The sequence below is a fragment of the Sardina pilchardus genome, chromosome 16 (assembly GCF_963854185.1).
Source record: "Sardina pilchardus chromosome 16, fSarPil1.1, whole genome shotgun sequence".
NCBI classification, from domain to species: Eukaryota; Metazoa; Chordata; class Actinopteri; order Clupeiformes; family Clupeidae; genus Sardina; species Sardina pilchardus.
In genome coordinates, this window is record NC_085009.1 from 7,781,680 (window position 1) to 7,803,175 (window position 21,496).

At 40.7% G+C, this 21,496-nt stretch overlaps 1 protein-coding gene and 1 long non-coding RNA gene across 2 annotated transcripts; one reads left to right on the forward strand and one right to left on the reverse strand.

Annotated features, from left to right (window-relative positions):
• Positions 1-355: 355 nt before the first annotated feature.
• Positions 356-9,716, reverse strand: LOC134059942 (uncharacterized). Its single transcript, XR_009935094.1, has 3 exons — positions 9,110-9,716; positions 5,989-6,482; positions 356-5,270 (listed from the first exon to the last, which is right to left on the reverse strand). It is a non-coding gene; the product is annotated as an uncharacterized LOC134059942 (long non-coding RNA).
• Positions 9,717-13,305: 3,589 nt separating this feature from the next.
• Positions 13,306-14,455, forward strand: zgc:153044 (uncharacterized protein LOC751678 homolog). Its single transcript, XM_062516377.1, has one exon. It carries the CDS (start codon positions 13,750-13,752, stop codon positions 14,311-14,313), a length of 564 nt encoding a protein of 187 aa, XP_062372361.1. The 5' UTR covers positions 13,306-13,749; the 3' UTR covers positions 14,314-14,455.
• The last annotated feature ends 7,041 nt before the right edge of the window (positions 14,456-21,496 follow it).

A 21,496-nucleotide genomic window follows, 5' to 3' on the forward strand; every position in this document is an offset into this window, starting at 1 on the left:
AAAGCATGCAGAACCCTTAAACGGTTGTTGATTGTGGTGCTAGATTGAGCACGGTTTAGAATGTTAGAGAGTAGTAAATGCAAGTGGCGTTCGACTGAAAAGGAGATGCAGGGAAGTGTTAGGTAAAGAAGAGACAGGTTAGTACCAAAGCAAGGAAGCAAACTGGCAAAGCAAACTTACCAGCTAAAGGCCTAAGACGTTAGTCATGTCATTTCCACTACCCACAAAAGAGCAGGATTTCAGCACAGCACGTATTCAAATAACACTAGCATCAGCTCTTAGCCTTCCGAAAAGGTCACACACACATTAAAACAGCAGGGGTCTACAGCAGTGTGCGAGTTATACCACAGTCTCCGGGGGAGCCGGGGGGCGGGGCGGGGTCTTTTTTTTTGGGGGGGGGGGGGGGGGCTAAGTTTAAATGCCGATCCTGCAACAGCATAGGCATAGGCCTATTATAAAGAGAAAATTCGTTGCACACGGGTGCGATAGGTCTAACAGCTACAGTATATAGCCATACTTAGACGAAACACCCTGATGGATCACGTCAACAGATTTCCCGAATGGGCTACGCAAACTTCAGTGAACTTGATAGTAAATAATCCACGGACCACCAATAATGTGTCCTCTGACTGTTTAATTGAATCAACTTAGAATTAGGCTACTCAACAACTTACATTGTTTCACAACCACATGGGATATCCTGTACACAGAGCCAAACACTGCTTTTTTCTTTTAGACATTCTTTTCTTTTAGACATTCGACTGTGAACGAGCTTGTGTGAGTGGGTAGTGGGTGGAGCTGCGGGCAGCGTCCCCACGTTTCAAGCGCGAAAGCAGGCACTTTTTTCATGAATCATGAACTCAAAATACAATTTTATTTATCTGATTTTACACCTTTGAGGGAAAACCATGGTCAAAATATAATTTATTTGGCAATCATTAATATTTTAGAGCTCCCCCAAAATTTCACAAACCATGTTTCCAGGGGAGCTCAGGTGGCCACTAGGGGAGCCATGGCTCCCCCTGCTCCCCCCTAACTCGCACCCTGGTCTACAGCAAGGCCCAGAGAAGGCCAGTCCAGAGCTCCGGGGAGCATCTGCTGGGATGTACCCTTGGACAGACCCTCACAATATATTCCTGGGAGACTCTGTGCCCTGCAGATATCTGATTTGCTTGAGCGCCATGCAGCATCTACTGATTACTGATTAGACTGCTCTACCACCTCGGGCTAAGGGAATGTTCACATTACTTTGGTGTCTGTAGAATATGGGGCCTTCAAAGGCCAGCATGATTGAGCGTGGTTACAAATGATCATAGCTTAATGAAGATCTCACTGGGAATCTAACTGTGACCCTGTGTTTAGTGTGTGAGACTACTGATATGGATGTTGTTAATAAAATCACAATTTGTCTGCCACAGATATATCCTGCTGAGGTTTTCTTTCATCTACTCAAGACTGGCCTTTAAATTAATGATTTAATAGATGTACTTGAAGATCTGTCAGCCAAATCCGAGCACAACCAAAACAGAGCTATATTGGATAGCAGCAGCTTTAGAAATGCAACTACATGTGATTTCTATATAGCTGGCTATTGTCACAATGAAAGGCAAATTATATGATCCTCAGCAAGACACCTCCGATACAGATCATTCTGTTAGTGGTTAGTCAGCATTTTCCGGGTCATAAGCAACTTGAAGCAAGAGCACAAACTACAGTGAAATTGTGGGTTAGTAAGAGCGCAACTATAGCGCAGTGAGATTGTGGGTTAGTAAGAGCGCAACTAGAGCGCACTGAGATCGTTAGTTAGTAAAAGTGCAAGTATAGCGCACTGAGATCGTTAGTAAAAGTGCAAGTATAGCACACAGGGATCATTAGTACAAGTGCAAGTATAGTGCACTGATCGTTAGTTAGTAAGAGTGCAAGTATAGTGCACAGGGATAGTTAGTTAGTACAAGTGCAAGTATAGCACACTGAGATCGTTAGTTAGTAAAAGTGCAAGTATAGCGCACTGAGATCGTTAGTTAGTAAGAGCGCATGTATAGCGCACTGGAATCGTTAGTAAAAGCGCAAGTATAGCGCACTGAGATCGTTAGTAAAAGCGCAAGTATAGCGCACTGAGATCGTTAGTAAGAGCTCAAGTATAGCGCACTGAAATCGTTAGTAAGAGCGCAAGTATAGCGCACTGAGATCGTTAGTAAGAGCGCAAGTATAGCGCACTGAGATCGTTAGTAAGAGCGCAAGTATAGCGCACTGGGATCGTTAGTAAAGGCGCAAGTATAGCGCACTGGGATCGTTAGTAAGAGCGCAAGTATAGCGCACTGGGATCGTTAGTAAAAGCGCAAGTATAGCGCATTGGGATCGTTAGTAAGAGCGCAAGTATAGCGCATTGGGATCGTTAGTAAGAGCGCAAGTATAGCGCACTGAGATCGTTAGTAAGAGCGCAAGTAGCGCACTGAGATCATTAGTTAGTAAGAGCGCAAATATAGCGCACTGAGATCGTTAGTAAGAGCGCAAGTAGCGCACTGAGATCGTTAGTAAGAGTAAAGTGTTACGCAGACATCAGTCCACCAGAAAGTGACAAAGAAGAACCTTTTACAAGGCACAAGAATAAGGTAGAAATGCCTTGGCAATCATCATTTAGTACCTCACACACCCATAGCATTCACCTACACAACATACAAATGATACCCACTCTGAAGACACGTTAACATCCATGCACGTACACACACAAATACCCAATATACCCAACGCATGGCATGTCAGTTTACCAGAGGAAATAGGCAAGGTGGATGCAATTAAGGAGGTGTGACTGGAGGCAGAAGATGTTAAATAGACACAGCAAGACTGTGGTGCACCAAAGTTAGTTTGTTGGTTAATCGCTGTTAGTTCTGGTTAGCAGACCAGGATTGTCCTGGTGTGGGTTAGTTTTACATACAGTGTTCCAAGAGCTTATGGCAAAGCCTGTTGTCTCATGCAGCATTCCATTCACAGTTTGCACAAACACTCACACGCGCACACACACACACTCACACACACATACACACACAGAGTACACGCGTGTAAAGAAGGAGAATATGCACCACGGGGAGAGAATATGATGCAGGGTACTCTAAGTTGCATAGCCACAGTCTTGGAAAGAACAAGCTGAGCAGAAAACATTCTCAAAACATTCTGGAACACCAAAGGAATGTTTGCATCTCAGAGGGCCACTCTTGTTCTGAGAATGTTCACCTCCAGCTAAGACAGCAAGCAAGAAGTAAGACGCGATAGGCAATCTACAGTAAGCTCATAAGCAACCTTGTTAGTGGTGTTAGGCATCATTAGTATTTGAAGAGGGAAAGGGAAAAACAGTTGTTAAAATCAGTGTTAGCAGGGAAACAGCAAAAGGGGAGGAAATGTGTTGCAGCCCGCTACGCAGGGACATCACAGAGAGAAAGAGAGAGGTGTTAGTCTCTAAGATGTGCGATTAGTCTTTTAAGATGTTAGTGTTGTCATCAGCCATTGCAACAAGGGAACTGTGAGCATATCCATGTTAGTTGTTTTGTCGCTATTTTCATCATTTCAGTTGCAGTGCACTGATTAGATAGCAGCTTGCCATATGTGGTCAAAAATGTATTGTGCTTTTCTGCAAAGAATGCTAATTAAGCGTACTGAATCAAAGATCTTAGACTGTATGTTGGGTCATGTACTCCCTACGTTAAAACATGTAATTTAGGTTCTCATTTCATAGACATCTTGGACAAATGAAGATGTACTGCTGATCAAAACCATAAATTGACCTCACAACATGAAAATCACGACTTAAAATTAACCTCAAGCTCTTACATCAGCGAAGCAATCCATTAATCCATTACCCTAACGCATTAAATTACTGACCGCAGCATTAATCCAAATCCAAAAGGATTAAGCCAGGAATATATTTAGTCAGAAATCTATTAAATCTAACCTACCACCATCTATGGGGGGAGCTTTAGAAGGAAACACTTTTGCATGCAAGTAAAATGTTACCTGTCACCTATTCAGTGCACTGCAAACGAAAGAGAAAAGCCATCAACATTTCTGTTTAAAAGGTGGGGATAGGGTGCCTGTCCTCAAAGAACACAAGACATGAGCACAGAAAAGTGTGCGAAGATTCCAGGTCATTGAGGGTTATCTCGACACAATTCGGCAGAAACTTATTTCGCTCAAACAAACCACATCAGTAAACGCATGGAAAAACACTGTACGAATCCAGTGATACACAACAAGAGCTTGCAACCCTCCATCACCTGGTTCTTCTTTTCTACGGTTATGCAAATGGCGAGCGTACAAAGCAGTCACGCAGGGTGTAGTAGACAAACAGGTATGCAAATACACTGCAGACAACCAAGGCCACAGAGGGGGTGATGAGAGAGAGGACAAAGAGAGATGCGAAAGGCATGTAGGGGAAAAAAAGAGAAAAAGAGAACCACCACGCAGCTCCAAAAACACACACTTCCACTTCTCTCACGTGTACTTCTCTCTTGCCAGTCTGTGTGACACACTTTGGCTTCCTCAAATGCGGGACAGCAAGTGAGATAGGAGATTAGAGGAAGTGTTTGAAAGGTATAGTTCAGTTGGTGCAGCTTTCTGTGTAATGCTCTACCTGTCAGCGGTAGGTCTCACTCTCACAAATACAAATGATTTCACTATATGCCATAGAAGGAGTTCAACCTTAAAGGTCACATATTGCATACCGTTGAATATGTAGTAGGGTCGCAACAATGAATCGATTATCAGATTAGTTGTCAACTGTTAAGTTAATTGCCAACCAATTTGGTAGGCAGTTAATCAGTTAGTGTCACTTTTTAAAGGAAAATATCTCTCAATTCTCTGATTGCAGCTTCTTAAACTTGAATAATGTCCATCTTTGCTTACTCATTTTACAGTTAACTGCATGTCTTTGGCATGTTGACTAAACAAGGCATTTGAGAACATAAAATCGTTAAGTCATTAGTCGGGAAAATAATCGACAGATTAATCGACTATGAACATAATCGTTAGTTGCTGCCCTAACACATGTGTATAACACATTGTCTGTGTTTCTTGATGCACAGCATAAAGGAACAGTCTTAAAAGTGTGGACATTAAGGTAAGATCTTTTCAAACGTTTTGCGCTTGTCTCAGTGTTAGTTCAGTGCGGCTATTTGACATCAGTAACTGGTTGACCGTCTTCCTGAAAGCACCATGTGCTTTCTCCCCTTGCTGAATTCCTCCAGAGTGCTCAGGAATGGGAACAACACCTCCATTTTCTGCAGTAAACAAGGGCATGGACTGAGTCACTGCAACTGCAACATTTTTTTATGGAACAACTTGATATGAGAAGGCTAAGAAAATGTTATGGTTTAAATTCCCCACAAACATTATCAAATTATAGCGCTCGCCTCTATGCTTCCGTGACAGGAAAGTGCTTAAATTCACGTGACTGCCTAAGCAAGGATTCAAACCTTGCATATAGCCAGCGGCAAAAGTGTTGCTCAGAAGTGTGACTAAATTTTAAGCCTTACTGAGGGTAGGTAATCAGCTCATCCTGACATTTTTTATGAGCAGCAGCATCAGCATTTGCCCTTCCTGACCTGACAAAGAAATCTTACCCCTCAAATATGAAACTTCGCCAGCCATGGAAGCAGATTATAATAATCTGATTTAACAGTCGTGCCTAGCTTCAGGTCAGACTTTTCTAGCACAGCTGATAGGTACAGTAAAATACGGTGCATTTATAAATACACCACACTCAACCTAATCCTTCTTTTCTTACACCCCAACCCCTCTGGGATCTAATTTCTTTTTCCAAGGACCAACGTGACACAAACCTACACTGAGGTAGAATTACGAATCCTTCGTTTCAAGCGGCTTGATTGAATTTAAAATGAAATTAACATAACATCACACCATTTTGTGCTGAAAAAAAAGCCGTTCAGTCCCACAGCAAAAAAAACGTTTACGTAGCAGTCTCAGTGATATTTGTACCGAAATGACGGGGCGCCCTGGTAACTCCTCCGAGTGGACAGAAGCACGCAGGGGGGGCCAGGTAAGGACGCTGATCTCCTCCCGGTGTGGACATCCTTCGGAGCCCTGTAGGGGAGCAGAGAGGTGGAAAGCAGCAGAGAGTGGAAGGCAACCGTGTGCGTCACAGCTAAGTGTGACACTACGTGTCGGCCACGGCTGATTTGGCCTTAAGCCATAGCCCATCTAGAAGGCAAAATTGAGACTGAATGGATAGAGCACACACGCACGCACACATAGTAAACATGCCTAGTCGAGTGTATGCAGTGCTCCGAATACTAAAACTGAAAGACGGAAAGACAGTGTTGTGTATAAAACACACACAACACAAACAAGTGTGTGTAAAAGATATTTAATATACAGTACTTGTACCTGGGTAATAGAGTTCACAGTCAGGGGGATTCTGGTAGCTGATCTTCATCCATTCTCCATTTCTGTGGGGTCAGGGGCTGGACTCTCTAAATAATACAAATAAAACAATCATTACAGTGACTCAGCACATGGAAAAGCCTATGCAATGTCGCTTATGTGAAAGGACAGCTATTTACAGTTGTATCTCTGAACATATTGACTTTCTAGCATGTGTATGGATGACATTGAGACTATTCTTCCATAGAGATTTGATCCTGTATAAAGATTGATTTCAGTGACCTGACCAGTACAAAGGGGCATATGGTGTCATAGTCAACCTTAGAGCTGCCGAGCCCCTGGGGGAAGAACTCTGTAAATAAACGAGGTGTCAAAAATATGCCTTTGGCCTCCTACACAATGACCTACACCTCAAATGTGGTGTAATCCGCAAAAGGTGAGGTGAGCATCAGGGAGGCGTATGAAAAGAACTGCAGCGCTTGCAGTCTCTTATATACCAGTTTCCGTTTCGGTTCTCAGGCTCAGGATCAGTTGCTGGGAGACTTGGCAAAGACTTTGCGAGATGATTGACAGCTATAGGGCATCTGCAAATATTTTATGAGGAAAGAAAGACTGCAGTGCTGTGGGAAATGGTGTGGGTCATAGTAGATGTGAAATATCCATCTGCTGCAGACCACAGCAGAGAAGTACACCACTGATTAAGACTGCTGCTAGAGCTGCACCGTCATGGAGGTTTCTATTTTTACGTTTTCTGCTTTTTTTTCCCCCTCCCACCAGTTTTTGGTTGCCGATTCCTCGGACACTAAAACACATGAAACCTGGTAGGCATCAACCCCCGCTAGGCTGATTCAGAATAGAAGCTTTTGGTCTCTGGGGGCCACCCCACCTCCAGACTGGAACCCCAAAAACCAGAGAGACAAACAGCAGTTTTTTCATGGACTAACTCGCTAACTGATGCTCCCTAGATTACAAAATGTGTCTGGTATGTTGGCCTCAAGGAAATGCATCAACCCAGACCATAAAAACTCCTTTGCAGTGTTGCGCCACCTAGTGTAAGGCGCAGATGCAGAAATTGGGAACTTCAATCCCCAAGAAGGTGTGAACTGCGCAGCCACCACCACAACCTCTGGACTCAAGCCAAATTTTGTGGAATTCTGGCACTTGGCAACTTTTGATCTTCTTAAGTTTAATTTGGTCCAATCAGCAAAATAACTGCCACGACCCAGAATCAGAAATCAGTGGCAAAAATGTATTTGTGCCAAAATCTTGAGATGTGCGAAGTAAAACAACTGCATCAATAGGGGGCACCGCAACTAACATTTCAATAACTGCTTTGATTATGACTGCTTACTTGCATCTAGTGTGTGTAAACTTACTATGAGCAGAGAGGGTTAAAGCGGAGATAGTAATGAAGGATCTTTGCTGAGTATGGCTTAATTAGAACACATACATTTTTTAACAAATTTTTTTTTTGTGAAATGTACATGTACAGGCCTACATATACAAACATTTGTATATCTGATGTATTCAATGCTTTCTCTCAGGACGCTTCCCTCAAGAAGCTATCTGAATGTTAGGTAGCCTAATTGAACATATACCAAGGCATAATGCACACTCACATGTATTTGATTTTATTTGTATTTGATTTATTTATTTATTTATTTTTATTTATTTATTTATTCTTTTTTTTGGGGGGGGGGGGGGGGGGGTACAGTGACACAAGATGGTCTCAAAAACCCATATGAAAGCCACAAACTTTTTGAATGCAAACATCATGGTGTGCCAAGCGATGGATTATAAAATATAAATAATAATTTGTAAGCCATTGGAAACCTAAACCTGTTAGAGAGAAGCCATTCCCCACCTTATGGTAACCGAATTTTCTGAGAAGTAGACCAATAACTACAGCTGACCAGCACGCGCCTTCATTTGGTACGCGCGCGCCTCCACCACCACTGCAGGCTACTGTGCATATCCTGTCAACTCCAGCTATTCATCTCGCATTCTTAATATTCGTTTCTACTATGGAAAACGGTGCTTCTGCATTCACCTGACAATTTCCTTGGCTCCAATTCAATATTCCACTGCCCTGAAATACTTAACAAATACGCTATTTTAGAAGTAGGCTAGCCTATACTGCTACTATAATAGGCTATACACAATGGAATAAATGCTTTGTCCTAATGGTAGTAAGATAATAAAAAAAATGCGTAAAAGGCAGGATGGCGCTGTTTGTATGGCCCCGGCATTAGTGAGAATACAATTACGCATAGTCTGCGCGAACCAATTATGTTGCTATTAGTATTGCCATTATCACTACGACCACTACCACGGTGGTGACAATCCGACATCCAATAAATAGGGTATGATCTTTGTATTGTTAATTACTCTAACTTCGAACCCAAATCTTTTACCACAGGCCGTACAGCCTCTTTTTAATTGCGTTGTAAGTGATCAAGACATCATTAGTCCGCTGTCAGAACACAGAAATCGATCACAGGAGTGTTAGGTCGCAGTAATTCCAAATGAGGTATTATATTTCCATTTATGAAGGATGCGAATATGGAGAACAAGAGGGCTAGGTCTATTCGTGAAGCCAATAGCCTAAATACAAAATAGTCGAGGTGCCTTATTACAACTAGAAAATTATCGCAAAGCATATGTTTGTCAGCGTTGTGTCTACGCGTGTGTGGTAAAGGTTGAATTGATAACCTACCTTTTCCTGCGTTGAGGTGTAATATCTGCATTTGCCAAAATTCGAAGGTTTCTTCCATCGCATGGGCGTATTCGCGAAGAACAGAATACGAAATGTGGTCAGAGATTGAGTGGACTGCTGTTGAAAATGATTCAGATCACCGTCCGCTGGGAAAACTCCTCCCAGCGCAGCCTATCTCAGCATCTCTTCTCTTGGTGGTGTCGACCAGCTGCTTTCAAGAAGGCTAGTTGTCAGGCTCAGGCAGGATTTTTTAGAGACAGGTATCCAAGGCAACCGTATGGAAATCAGCAGTAGCCCATAATACGCGCAAGCTGATAGATCTCCAGCGGTTCCTTACACATTTATTTATCAGACCTCGGTAGTGTTATTTTGAGTGCTGAATTAAATTTAGTTGGCTTGAAATAACGCATTTATTCCACTTTTGGCCTAGCCTACAAGACTACGAACTATTGTGAAAAATTAGGTGATTTGTATTAGCCAGCCAAAAATGTGTAGTTTAAAGAAAGTATGGTCTAGTCTTCTGTCTTGGCTTGTTTGCTCAAAACATTGCGCCTGTCAATGAGTTACCTGCACATGTGCTAATGAAGTTTGTCAAACTGAGCACTAAACTGTGGTAGCTTATGTCTATTTTGAGACATAAGTTATACAAAGAATGGTTGAACACGAACGATCATGGTTTCGGAGTGAAGAGGTAGGCCATGGTAGGCAGGCAGGCAGACATCATGTTGAACGAGTGGTTGATGAATAAACAATGGGTGTAACCCGACGAACAAAGGAGGTTAGGATTACTGCTCCAGTCTGCAGATGTCAGAGAGATGCAGCACGTGCGAGTTTGAGGAGTCCAGCTGGCACGAATGTTCCACCTCACACAATGCAAATGAGCGACTGAATGGGTTTTGTGCTCGCGGGCCATCTGTGTAGTCCAGCAAAGATGAATGAAGCGTGCTCGGGGCTATGTAGGCCATTCAGTCGCAAATTCAGTCGTCAGAACCGAGAGAAAGTAGGCTGTAACAGTGTTGCCCATAGCCTACTGCACAGACACTGACAAACGTTTAGTCACATCTTAAGTAGGACTACACATAACTTTGGCACAAAGGTTACTGAACCCAATCAATTACTGGTAGTCCGGTACACATTTGTAAGCTACTGTAGTGTAATTGCTTAAGGCTACTTGTTGGCATATTTAGGTGGCGCAAACTGATTGGTGTGCGATGTACCAATCTGGATGAGTTTGACATTCTCAAAATGTTAAAACGCACCCTTGGCGTTCCTGGGTTGCGGTTCACATGTAACTTTTCAATAATGTATTAAACAAATATGAAACCATATCAGGGAAGTCATAGACTGTTATGAGTAAGGTACAGTGCCCTCCAAAAGTTTTGGAGCACATGCTTAAAGTTAAATATAAAATCATCTTTTGGAAATTGATCTTAATGCCTTAAATTAAAACAAATATTTAACATTTAAGGACATTTTCTTTGTAAATGAATAATGTATTGTAAATAAATAAATGTTTTCCTTAAAATACAGGGTTCATAAGTATTGGAACGCCCATGTTAAATTTCCATAGAGGCAGGCAGATTTGTATTTTTAAAGGCCAGTTATTTCATGGATCCCGACACTATGCAACCTGATAAAATCCCCTTGGCCTTTGGAATTAAAATAACCCCACATCAACACTATACCCTTCCCCATACAGTTTCATTCTCATTGAGCTCAATGCAATTCAAACCAGCTAATAGGCTAACTGAAATAAAACCATGCCAATCTCTTGGTATGGTGAAGGTATAGTGTTGATGTGGGGTTATTTTAATTCCGAAGACCAAACTCAAACTCAAACACACACACACAAACTTGATTTATTTGAGAGCCTGAAACACACCTGCATCTGTGTGAGGGGGATGCAGAAAACAATGAACTTTCCTATCCCATCTGTCCGTCCTCTGTTTGTTGAACACAAATGCATTGTCAGATCTATCTCTCTCTCTCTCTCTCTCTCTCTCTCTCTCTCTCTCTCTCTCTCTCTCCCTCCCCCTTATCAAATTCATATTCAAAAGGTGCTTTCTTGGCATGACAAAGGTATTTGTATTGCCAAAGCAATCATACAGAAGTGCTACAAACAAGCTATTCAGGTGTGTACAGTATAAATGTAGCTTTAAACTAATAACCATAAGGTAATAGAGGATAAAAAGAATAGGACAAAAGGTACAATATATATCAGTGCATACATATACATTTATATACAAAAACATAGATCATACATGCTCCTCAGGTTATGGCATAGTGAAATATATTTTCACGTTTGACGTTTGATGATTGATGACATTGATGACACAGGTTTGTGGTTTTCGAAGCAGAACTGGTCTGTGGGTGTGTTGTGCATTAGTTCTTGTTATGGAGTTAGTGAGCTTCAGTATCAGCTGTCCAAGGGGACTCCTATCTGGGTTCAGTTTCTGAGTTTTTAGTGCCTCAAACTGGAGAGTGTTTTGGGAATAGATTTCATATGCATCCCAAATTTAAGAGATATTCTTTGAATAAGTAAAGCCAATGGATAAGGGCCTAATTCAGACCTACATGCGTTATTGGGTGTTTTAGTTTGAAACCTTCAATCAGATCCGCAGAATTCGGCATGTAAGGCCTCTAGGATGCTTGTTCCAGTGCAGTCCTGCATTCTGTGTGGACCCCAAACCTCACTTCCATAGCACAATAGGCTGTATTATACTGTGAAATAACTTGCAATTGCGGATTGGTTGATAGGCTATCTACTGTCACATTTGGATTTGTTTTAGTATAGAGGGCTCAAACTTTTTCTTTTTAGTGGATTCACTGCCGTGCTGAAACTTCCTAATGAAGTAATGGCTAGACCAAGGTGAGTATTTTGCATCATCCTGCAGATAGGTAGCCTGGCATAGCCCTCCGTAAGCTTCCGCTCAATTTTCATTTCCCTTCACCATTACATTCACCTCTGTACGATATTAGTACGAGGGTTTGGTAGGACCAGGCCAGCATAAGCTTACTGTCCTCAAGAGACCTTCCTCTGGGAATCTGTTGTTATGTACTGATTCAGTAGCAGACATAGTACGCAGCCTTGGCTTACTGCTTGAATTAAATTTTCAAGCCAGAACACCTCATTTTGGTCAGTAATTCGAGGGGAATAAGTTGATTTTTGACAAAGTATATAAAATATGTGATAGAATTGCATTTGGGATAGCTTTTTGTGTTTTATCAACCTTATGTATTTTATGTCTCTGAGATATATTACAGGTAAATTGGCTAAACACTAATTGATATTCCCAAAAAGCTTTCACAGCTGATTATTTACATTAAGTCAAACTCTTTTCTTTTCTTTTCTTTTTTTGTAGGCTTTTGCAAGTTTTCTGAAACTGTATGCTACATGAGCCACTACTGAAATATGCAATAGTGTAGACCTACATTTCGAGTAGGCCACACAAACACCTTAATACTGGATGACGTCAGGTTCAAAATTATTTTTTATTCTTATTTTGGATTTAGAGTGAAATGTTTTAACAGTGGTTTTTTCAGTTTGGGTTAATAGATCAAAAATACTGCCAACAGCCATTAAAAATCTATTTTCACCATATTCACAACCCAGTTATCTCCACTTCAACTGTAGCCTACTTAGCCAACACACTAATATGTAATCAAAAATTTCAAAAGGAAAATGTTGAACCTGACTTTATCAGATGTTACGATTTCAGTATTGAATTGTATCCAAATTAGGCTTGCATATTTATCATTTATATAGATTAACGTTAGGTCCCTGAATAGAAAAACACAAAATGTTATCACTTATTTTCCAACTCTGGGGTGGTATAGCTTGCCTACCAACCCCCTGGGCCTAAGGTTGAAAGGAAATTTGAATGTGAGATTCGAGAGGTGCTGTTAGTCAGCCTACAGAATTGTTTGAATTTCTTGAATTTCCCCTCGGGGATCAATAAAGTATCTATCTATCTATCTATCTATCTACAGGCCTGGCTGTAAAATACCTCTGGAGGCAATTGTCGTTGATGGCTTCTTCACCAGCAGGGGGCAGTGGAGTAGCGTAGTCTAACCAGCAGGATGTGGATGATCAGCCAAATGCGTTTTCTATTAAAATTGTCTCGTCCGAGATACTGTAGTCAACAATGAAGTACCTTTTTACAGGAAGTACTTTTTTACACTTGTACCTTTCAACAAAGTCTCATAAGTGTCTCTGCTTTCAAAAAGGAAGTTTCTTTTAAGTCTATGGGAAGTAGCCTACAACATCGACAGTGGGTGCAAAGATTGTAGCTCGATTGAAAATAGCTGCCGTGTGGTCAATGTTTTATTCTTGAAATTTTCACCGAAATGAAATGTTCACGACGTGTAGCCCATCGTTTTGAATATATGTCAACACAAGGAGAAGTAGACTTAGAAAAAAGGCTGCTCTGTAGCCTACCTTATCAGCTGTCTAATCTGGGCTGCTACTGTAACAGGCAGCTAGTTCACGTCTACTGAGTTTACGTTTTATCAGGCAACACGGTGGGCTTACAGAGACTTTTAACACAAAACACGTTATCTGCTACTGAAAGTGTGTTCTGTTTCAGGAAAATTAGGAGGCTGGAATTGTTGAACATACACTGATATTGAGGGGAAAAAACATGGCATTTCCACCAGCTACACAGAAACTCTCAGGTCTGGCCCAGATCACCGAGAATCTTTACCTTGGAAGTGCAAGGGCAGCTAGTGAAAAGGCAGTCGTGTCCAGCCTCCAAGTCACCTGCATCATCAACGCTACCGAGAATGTTGATAACGACGTCGCATCAACTGTTGAACACATTCGTGTATCAGTTTTGGACTCACCATCGACCTCTATTATCGACCATTTCGATGCCATTGCTGATAAAATCCATCGTGTCAAGGAGCAGAGTGGTCGGACGCTGGTACATTGCAACGCCGGTGTGAGTCGGTCTTCAACGCTTTGTCTGGCATACTTGATGAAGTACAGAGACATGTCGCTGGTCGAGGCCCACAGTTGGGTCAAGGCCCGCAGGCCGCTAATCAGACCCAACAGCGGTTTCTGGAAACAGCTAATCGAGTATGAACGCAGGCTTCGCGGAATCAACACTGTCAGTATGATAATGTCATCTGTTGGAGAAGTACCTGACCTGTATGAGAAAGAGGTTAAAGATATGGTAGCCCTGAGAAATCTCTTTACTTTTTAGACATTTCACAGTTTGCACTTTGCTTGATTTTATAAGAACTTTTAGAAATTGTTAATGATTCTGAGGAAATGATTTTACTCTATTTTTTTTACATTGTGTGTGTATTATGTGTTATTTTATAATTAAACAACATGCTCATTTATTTAAAACATTTTGTCATCTTTTCACCATTAGATCGAACTACTGTAGAGCGGTGACTTCTGGTCAGTAACTTTTTTTTATGGATATGCCCTGCCCATATGGCAACGTGATCTCAAAGTCAAGGAAGTAAAACCAGGAAAATTCATGGATAGATAGTAGGCTACTACATTGGTTTTGAGATCAGGCTGCATTTTGTGCTTATTTAAAGGGATATTCCGCCATTTTTGGAAATACGCTCATTTTCCACCTCCCCTCGAGCAAAACAATCGATATTTACCTAGCTCCCGTTCATCCAGCCATTCTGTGAGTCTGGCGATACAACTTTTAGCTTCAGCCTAGCATAGATCATTGAATCGGATTAGACCATTAGCTTCTCGCCTGCTAGCTTCATGTTTAAAAGTGACTGAGATTTCTGGTAATTTTCCCATTTAAAAAATGTCTCCTCCCAAGTTAGAAAGTGCAATAAGACCAGCTGAAAATGAAACCTGGCGTTTTTCTAGGCTGATTTGACATGGAACTACACTCTCCTCTGGCGTAATAATCAAGGCAACTTGCAAACGTACCATAGGCGCAGTGATATCGTACGCAGCATCTGAAAATAGTCCCCATAGACAACAAGCAGTAGTAGTTCCAGTAGGTTGCAAGTTGCCTTGATTATTACGCCAGATGAGAGTGTAGTTCCATGTCAAATCAGCCTAGAAAAACGCCAGGTTTCATTTTCAGTTGGTCTTATTGCACTTTCTAACTTGAGAGGAGACACGTTTTAAATGGGAAAATTACCAGAAATCGTAGTCACTTTTAAACATGAAGCTAGCAGGCGAGAAGCTAATGGTCTAATCCGATTCAATGATCTATGCTAGGCTGAAGCTAAAAGTTGTATCGCCAGACTCACAGAATGGCTGGATGAACGGTAACAAGGTAAATATCGATTGTTTTGCTCGAGGGGAGGTGGAAAATGAGCGTATTTCCAAAAATGGCGGAATATCCCTTTAAGTTTGCCCCTTTTTATCAGGGCTGTTTTGTTCAGAATGCTCTTGTGTGTTTAGGGGCGTCTAGATTTCTAGGCTATGTTTTGCATGCAAATACCTGTAAAACTGAAACATAAAAGTCTATGCAGTTTTTGTAATGTCAACAGTAGCCAGTATTCTGACACCTAGTGCACTCTAAATGACTGCATGTATCTTGTGAAGTGAAAACTTCTTCATTCTTTCATTTTGAGTCAGGTTTTCAGTGTTTTTGGTAAAGTTAATGTGTGCAGAGAAAATGTGGTGTAACAACATGGAATGTGTTTTTGAGAGGAAATCCATTTGGCCAATTGTGTTTTCTTCGCGGAGCCACTGATCAGGGAATGGCGCGAGGTTTCTCCAGCAGCGGGCCCTAAATGAAGAACCCAACCCATCTGGCCTAACCCAAATAGGCCCTAGGGCCACCATGGAACCTTAGGACAAAACTAGCTGGGCCCCATATAAGTAGCCCAGTTGAGACTCATAACATTTTGTATACAATATTTGGCAAAAAGGTCAGGAAGGCTAATTGAATGGTTTCCTGCATGAATGATGTATAGAAATTGTGCAGATTTTAGAAGCTAAAATCTTTCAGGCAAATCACACTGCATTTATGCAAGGGGTCTGCGCATCAAGCTGTTGCTGGTATATAAACACATTGATGTCCTTTGTAATCCTGATTTCCTGCACTTGCAGCATTGAATCCTTGCATTGTTTCTTGCATGCAGGCTAGCATTCCTGATTCCAAGCCTCCATCCCATCTCAGAGGGTGCAGGAAGCTCAGGTGGAGGGAAATGGGCATTGTTGGGTCCATAGCCTCTGAGTTCCTCATCTTGGGGAACAATAAGTGCCATGCTGCATCAACAGAGTCTGTTTTGTGCGCATTGATGTACATTCTGCAGACAAATATGTTGATTTGTAGATTTGATCATTTCCTCGGCGACTTCCACTGATGCCCAAATTCTTCAGCTATTCATGGTACTTTTTTGAAAGACCTTCCATGATGATTATTTGGTGTGACTTGCAAGTTAAGAGGTGGTGTCACACCCAGTCAATGCATGAAAAGCTAGCCAGGCTACAGCTGAGCCTCTTTGTAGTTAGCGGAAATCTGCATCAGCAGGTATACTGCTGTTTCCTAGATGTGCCTGACATCATCCAGATGCTTACATTGCATACCTTGAAAATAATATACCAAATGAATGCAGGGGAACAATAGTATCCCTTGAAGACACAACGGTATTACAGTAAACTAGCATGCAAAAACAATCTTGTGTCCACTTCCTCATGTGTGGATTTCGGGGTGCCAAATCGGTTGCACTTTTTGATAACCTGCCTCAAGTTCCTCTCTAAATCCCCCTGCAGCTACAATTTCTTTATCCTTAGGCACTAACGAACACAGTTCCTCTGATAAGAAATGTGCCAGATCTGCTTTATTTTCTGCTAGTGAAAAAAACATTTGACTATCTCTTTAGAAGAGGTACATCACGACCTTACACAACCCGTCTGAAAAGCTGTGCTGCTTTACTGCGATGCGATCTGGTACCCTTGAACGCCTCTTACTTTTACCTGCATGTCAAACACAACATAAATTCTTTGATATTTGGAGCCAGGCTCCACAAATGTATTGGCTAGATCTCCAAAGGTCACAGCATCATCAGGCTTTCCAAGAGCTACACTCATACTTGCTCATCAATGATGAGGCTATATTAAGTGTTAAGACTTGAATTTCCCCTTGGGGATCAATAAAGTATCTATCTATCTATCTATCTATGAAGATGAATGGTCTCTAACATCAGCAAGTACAGACTTGTTTCCTGTTTAAAGTACCATTCATTTCGGCAAGGGATATCAAAGTACTGGAAGAAGCTCATGCTTGAGTACAGATGGCAAATCAACTGACTGACACACCTCATAAGCAGTAGACGTCAGAGGACATTTTCTGTCTGCCTTCAGAACCTGATCTGAACAACCGACCAGACAACTGACAACCATCAACGCAGCGTAGTAAAGCAGCACTGCCTCAGACCTCCGCCAAAGATCTGGTCCCATTTTTGGTAACACTTTATAATAACTGCTAAATGAATTAATGCAACTGTAACCTTTATAACTCATTTGTAAATATGTAGCAAGGCATAACTTAGTCCTCACACATATCATTAACTAACCACTTGTAACTCCTGAGTTAATCATGAATTATAGTATTAGGATGTGGTTTACAAAACATGTATTCACATCCTTACTAATCATTAGTGCATATGTAACAACTGTTAAATAATGAATAGTATTTAATTAACAAAATGTTATTGCATGATATATTAAGTATCAGCAACCATTTATACATAGTTTAGAAATAGGCATATATGAACAACCAAACATAACTTTATGAACAAATGCTTAAGTGATGATAAATTATGCATGAACAATAAATTACTAATGATGAACAAACCATTAACTAATAGTTAACAAATGCTTAATAGATGATGAATTGTGTGTAGTTATTATAAAGTGTTACCCAATTTTTTTGTCACTAGCAGAAAATGAAGCAGATCTGGCACATTTCTTATCAGAGGAACTGTGTTAGTAGCACCTGTTGCAGGGGGATTTGGAGAGGAACTTGAGGTCAAGTTATCAAAAAGTACAACCGATTTGGCACCCTTGAAATCCACACATGAGGAAGCAGACACAAGACTGTTTTTGCATGCTATTCACAGTCAGTTTAATACGGTTGTTGTGTCTTCAGGGGATACTATTGTTCCCCTACTTTTAGTATCCCACTGTCAAGGTATGCAATGTAAGCATCTGATGATGTCAGGCACATCTCAGAAACAGCAGTATACCTGTCGATGCAGTTTTCAGCAAACTACAGAGAGACTCAGCTGCATCCTTGCTAGCATTTCATGCATTTGTAGTGGACTGGAAATTAATGTGATTGAAATAAAGTAAAAACATTTACATATCATATTTAGAGAAGAGAAACAGACACCCCTACAAATACAAAGATATTATTATCTTACTCTTAGTTATGTATTGTTAGTAGTCTATAAGGTAAAGTCCATTTCAATGAGATTTGATTTGTTTACTACCACACCTGTAGATGGCGCTATGCCAGTTAGTGATAGGGAAGCCCGGTTCTGACACAGAAATAAAGCATTCGTCAGAACATCTACACATAAACTTGTGTTCGGTTGTCTCTAATTCTATCACTCTTATCAGGTTGGTAAACATGAAAATATTACATGAACTATAAAGTTGAAGTGAACTATAAAGTTTCAATGACGTGCAGAGATGGTTGTAGTGAAGTGAAACGTTTCTACAGTGTTTATATTTGGTAGATTCCTGAATGCTAGTTACCGCGAATAACAGCTAATGTATTTGTACGGGGAAGAGAACTAAACCATTGATATTAATGAGTAGAAGAGAGAAATTCTGAAGTCACTACAGTAATATGTAAGAGCATAAGATAAGTGTGTTATTCAATGTGTGTTTAAGGTAAATGTAATTAGAATGTTAAGTGTAACAGGACATTTACCGTTCGTATCTGAACGAGGTTGATGGCACGTCATAGTTCTAAGATGGCAGCTCCAGTATTCTACACGTGTGCTATGTGTGATCCACCGAAATGGATTATGATCACCTAGTAGTGGTAAAAGTGTACTGTGAAGGTTATAAACCTAAATTTGAATGCATTATACATTTCTAGTTGAATGTTGGTAGTACTGTTCATTAGGTACCCAGTAAGCACAAGAACGTCTGCAAGGCGTCTTGCAGATGTGTCCGAAAGGTCTGGAAGGCGTCTTGCAGATGTATTCTAGAGAGCGTTTGCTCATCTGGCAGACGTATCTGATACGTCTTGCTAAGTTCTTCAAACAGCGTTTAGCAGCCGTATCCCAGATGCTCATCAATACGTCATAATAGGACATCCATCTCCCTAACGTCTTACAAAGATCTTATAAAGGTATTAAATATGATAAAGTTCTAGAACTACGACACACATTCTCAGTGAGATGCCGCCGCTGTTTGTAAGATCAAAATAAGACGTTCTAAATGGAACGCGATGTAATTAAGCTGTTCAGATCTTTTCCAGGCGTCTCGGAGACGTATTTGTCTCTATTTGTGCTGACTGGGTATGTACTATTCAGTTATGTGAGTGTTAATTACAGTATTACCACTTGATAATGGTAATGAGATGTGGTACTATATTTGATATGGGCATGTTAAGATAGCAAAGCAATTGAAGGAATAGACATGGGACACATGTAATGAGAATGCAGTTTATTATTTTTGTACAGATTGAACATGCAAATGTAAACCTGTGGAAGAAGTTGCTTTGTTCTAGTTTTATGATTTTAGATTTGTATTACTGAATGGGTTGTTCATTGAGGAAGAATACTTAAGTGTAACTGTGAAAGAGAAAATGATTTAAATGTCAGAGGAAGAATACTTAAGTGTAACTGTGAAAGAGAAAATGATTTAAATGACAGAAATAAAGCATTCGTCAGAACATCTACACATAAACTTGTGTTCGGTTGTCTCTAATTCTATCACTCTTATCAGTCCTCAGGCAAGCCAGTCTGGGACCGGTAATACATTGCGTGTGACACCTCCTCTTAACTTGCAAATCACGCCAAACTATCATCATGGAAGGTCTTTATGAAAGTGCCATGAATTGCTGAAATTTGGGCACTGGTGAACTCACAGAGGACATGATTAAATCATCAGGCACATTTGTCTGCAGAATGTACAATGAGCACAGAACAGACTCTGTGGATGCAGCACAGCACTTATTGTTCCCCAAGATGAGGAACCCAGAAACTATAGACCAATAAAAGTGATGCACTCGATTTTCATTTGATGAGAGTACACTATAAAACAGTGATATTGACAAATGCATTGGCCCACACCTGAGCTCCCCTTTTTTCAAATATGATAGGTAATTAGCATGATGTAGGCATAAAAATGTTTTTTTTTTTTATTCACAGCCTGTTCCTTTGATTTCTTGCCCAAGGGAGATTTGTGAGATACAGACATGACAATACTTATACATGGTATGCCCGCCCAAAGAAAGTGCCCAAAAAGGCATTCTGTTTATGCTATGATTATACATTTGTCCAGTTGGTGCATCATCATCATCGTAAGATTTACTCAATTTTTTTGTTTTTACTGTTTTCTAAGCAATGAAAATAACTCAAAGAATATCTAGAACATCAAATCATACAGCACACAATTTCAGTATGTGTGGCTTACACCACTAGGCTTCTAACCACATCTGTGGGTGTGAGATCATCATCTCTCAATGGAGTGAACTTCATATTCAGAAGAATTACTCTCGCTGTCAGGTATGACTTTCACTCTCAAGTCTGCTTTCCTCTGAATCTTTACGAACTGTCTGATGAAGTCTGTCTAGAGTTCATGAGAACAGGAACAGTGTCCATTGTTCCATTGTGATTTGGTCATAAGTGGGGTCTTCCTTGAATCATTTACATCATTCCATGGATGTCTTGACCTTCTGCACACAGGGGTTTGCTGTTCACACTTGCAGTGGTTTGCATAAGGATAGTCTGCCTGATATAACAAATTGCAGTGATTACCATGGCAACCTGTGAAAGTGATTCAAACCAAATTCAAATGGCTTGACTCACTGCTGATAAATGACTGCAATGGCCAGTTTGGACAACTGTCATCTTAGGTGACAGACACAGGAGGATTTAGACACAATATGTTCCCCATGTGGTTTTGATGGTGACAGTTTACAGTATCAATATTCTGAGCATACTATCTAGGTTCCTCTTTTGAAAACATTAGAGCTGATATTACAGAGTTTGAACTCAGAAAGCTCTTTGTTGAATCCCTGTGCTGTAGCAAAATGTTCTGCTTTTCCTGAAGCATGTTTCTTATTCATCAAAATTCAGCCTTCGTCATAATCTGGCCTTCATATGAATATAATCAGATATATTCAGAGTTTTGCATTGTCCAGTTTGCAGACTTGGCATTACCCATAAAGCAAATGCCTTTAAATAACATTTGTTGCATAAATTACT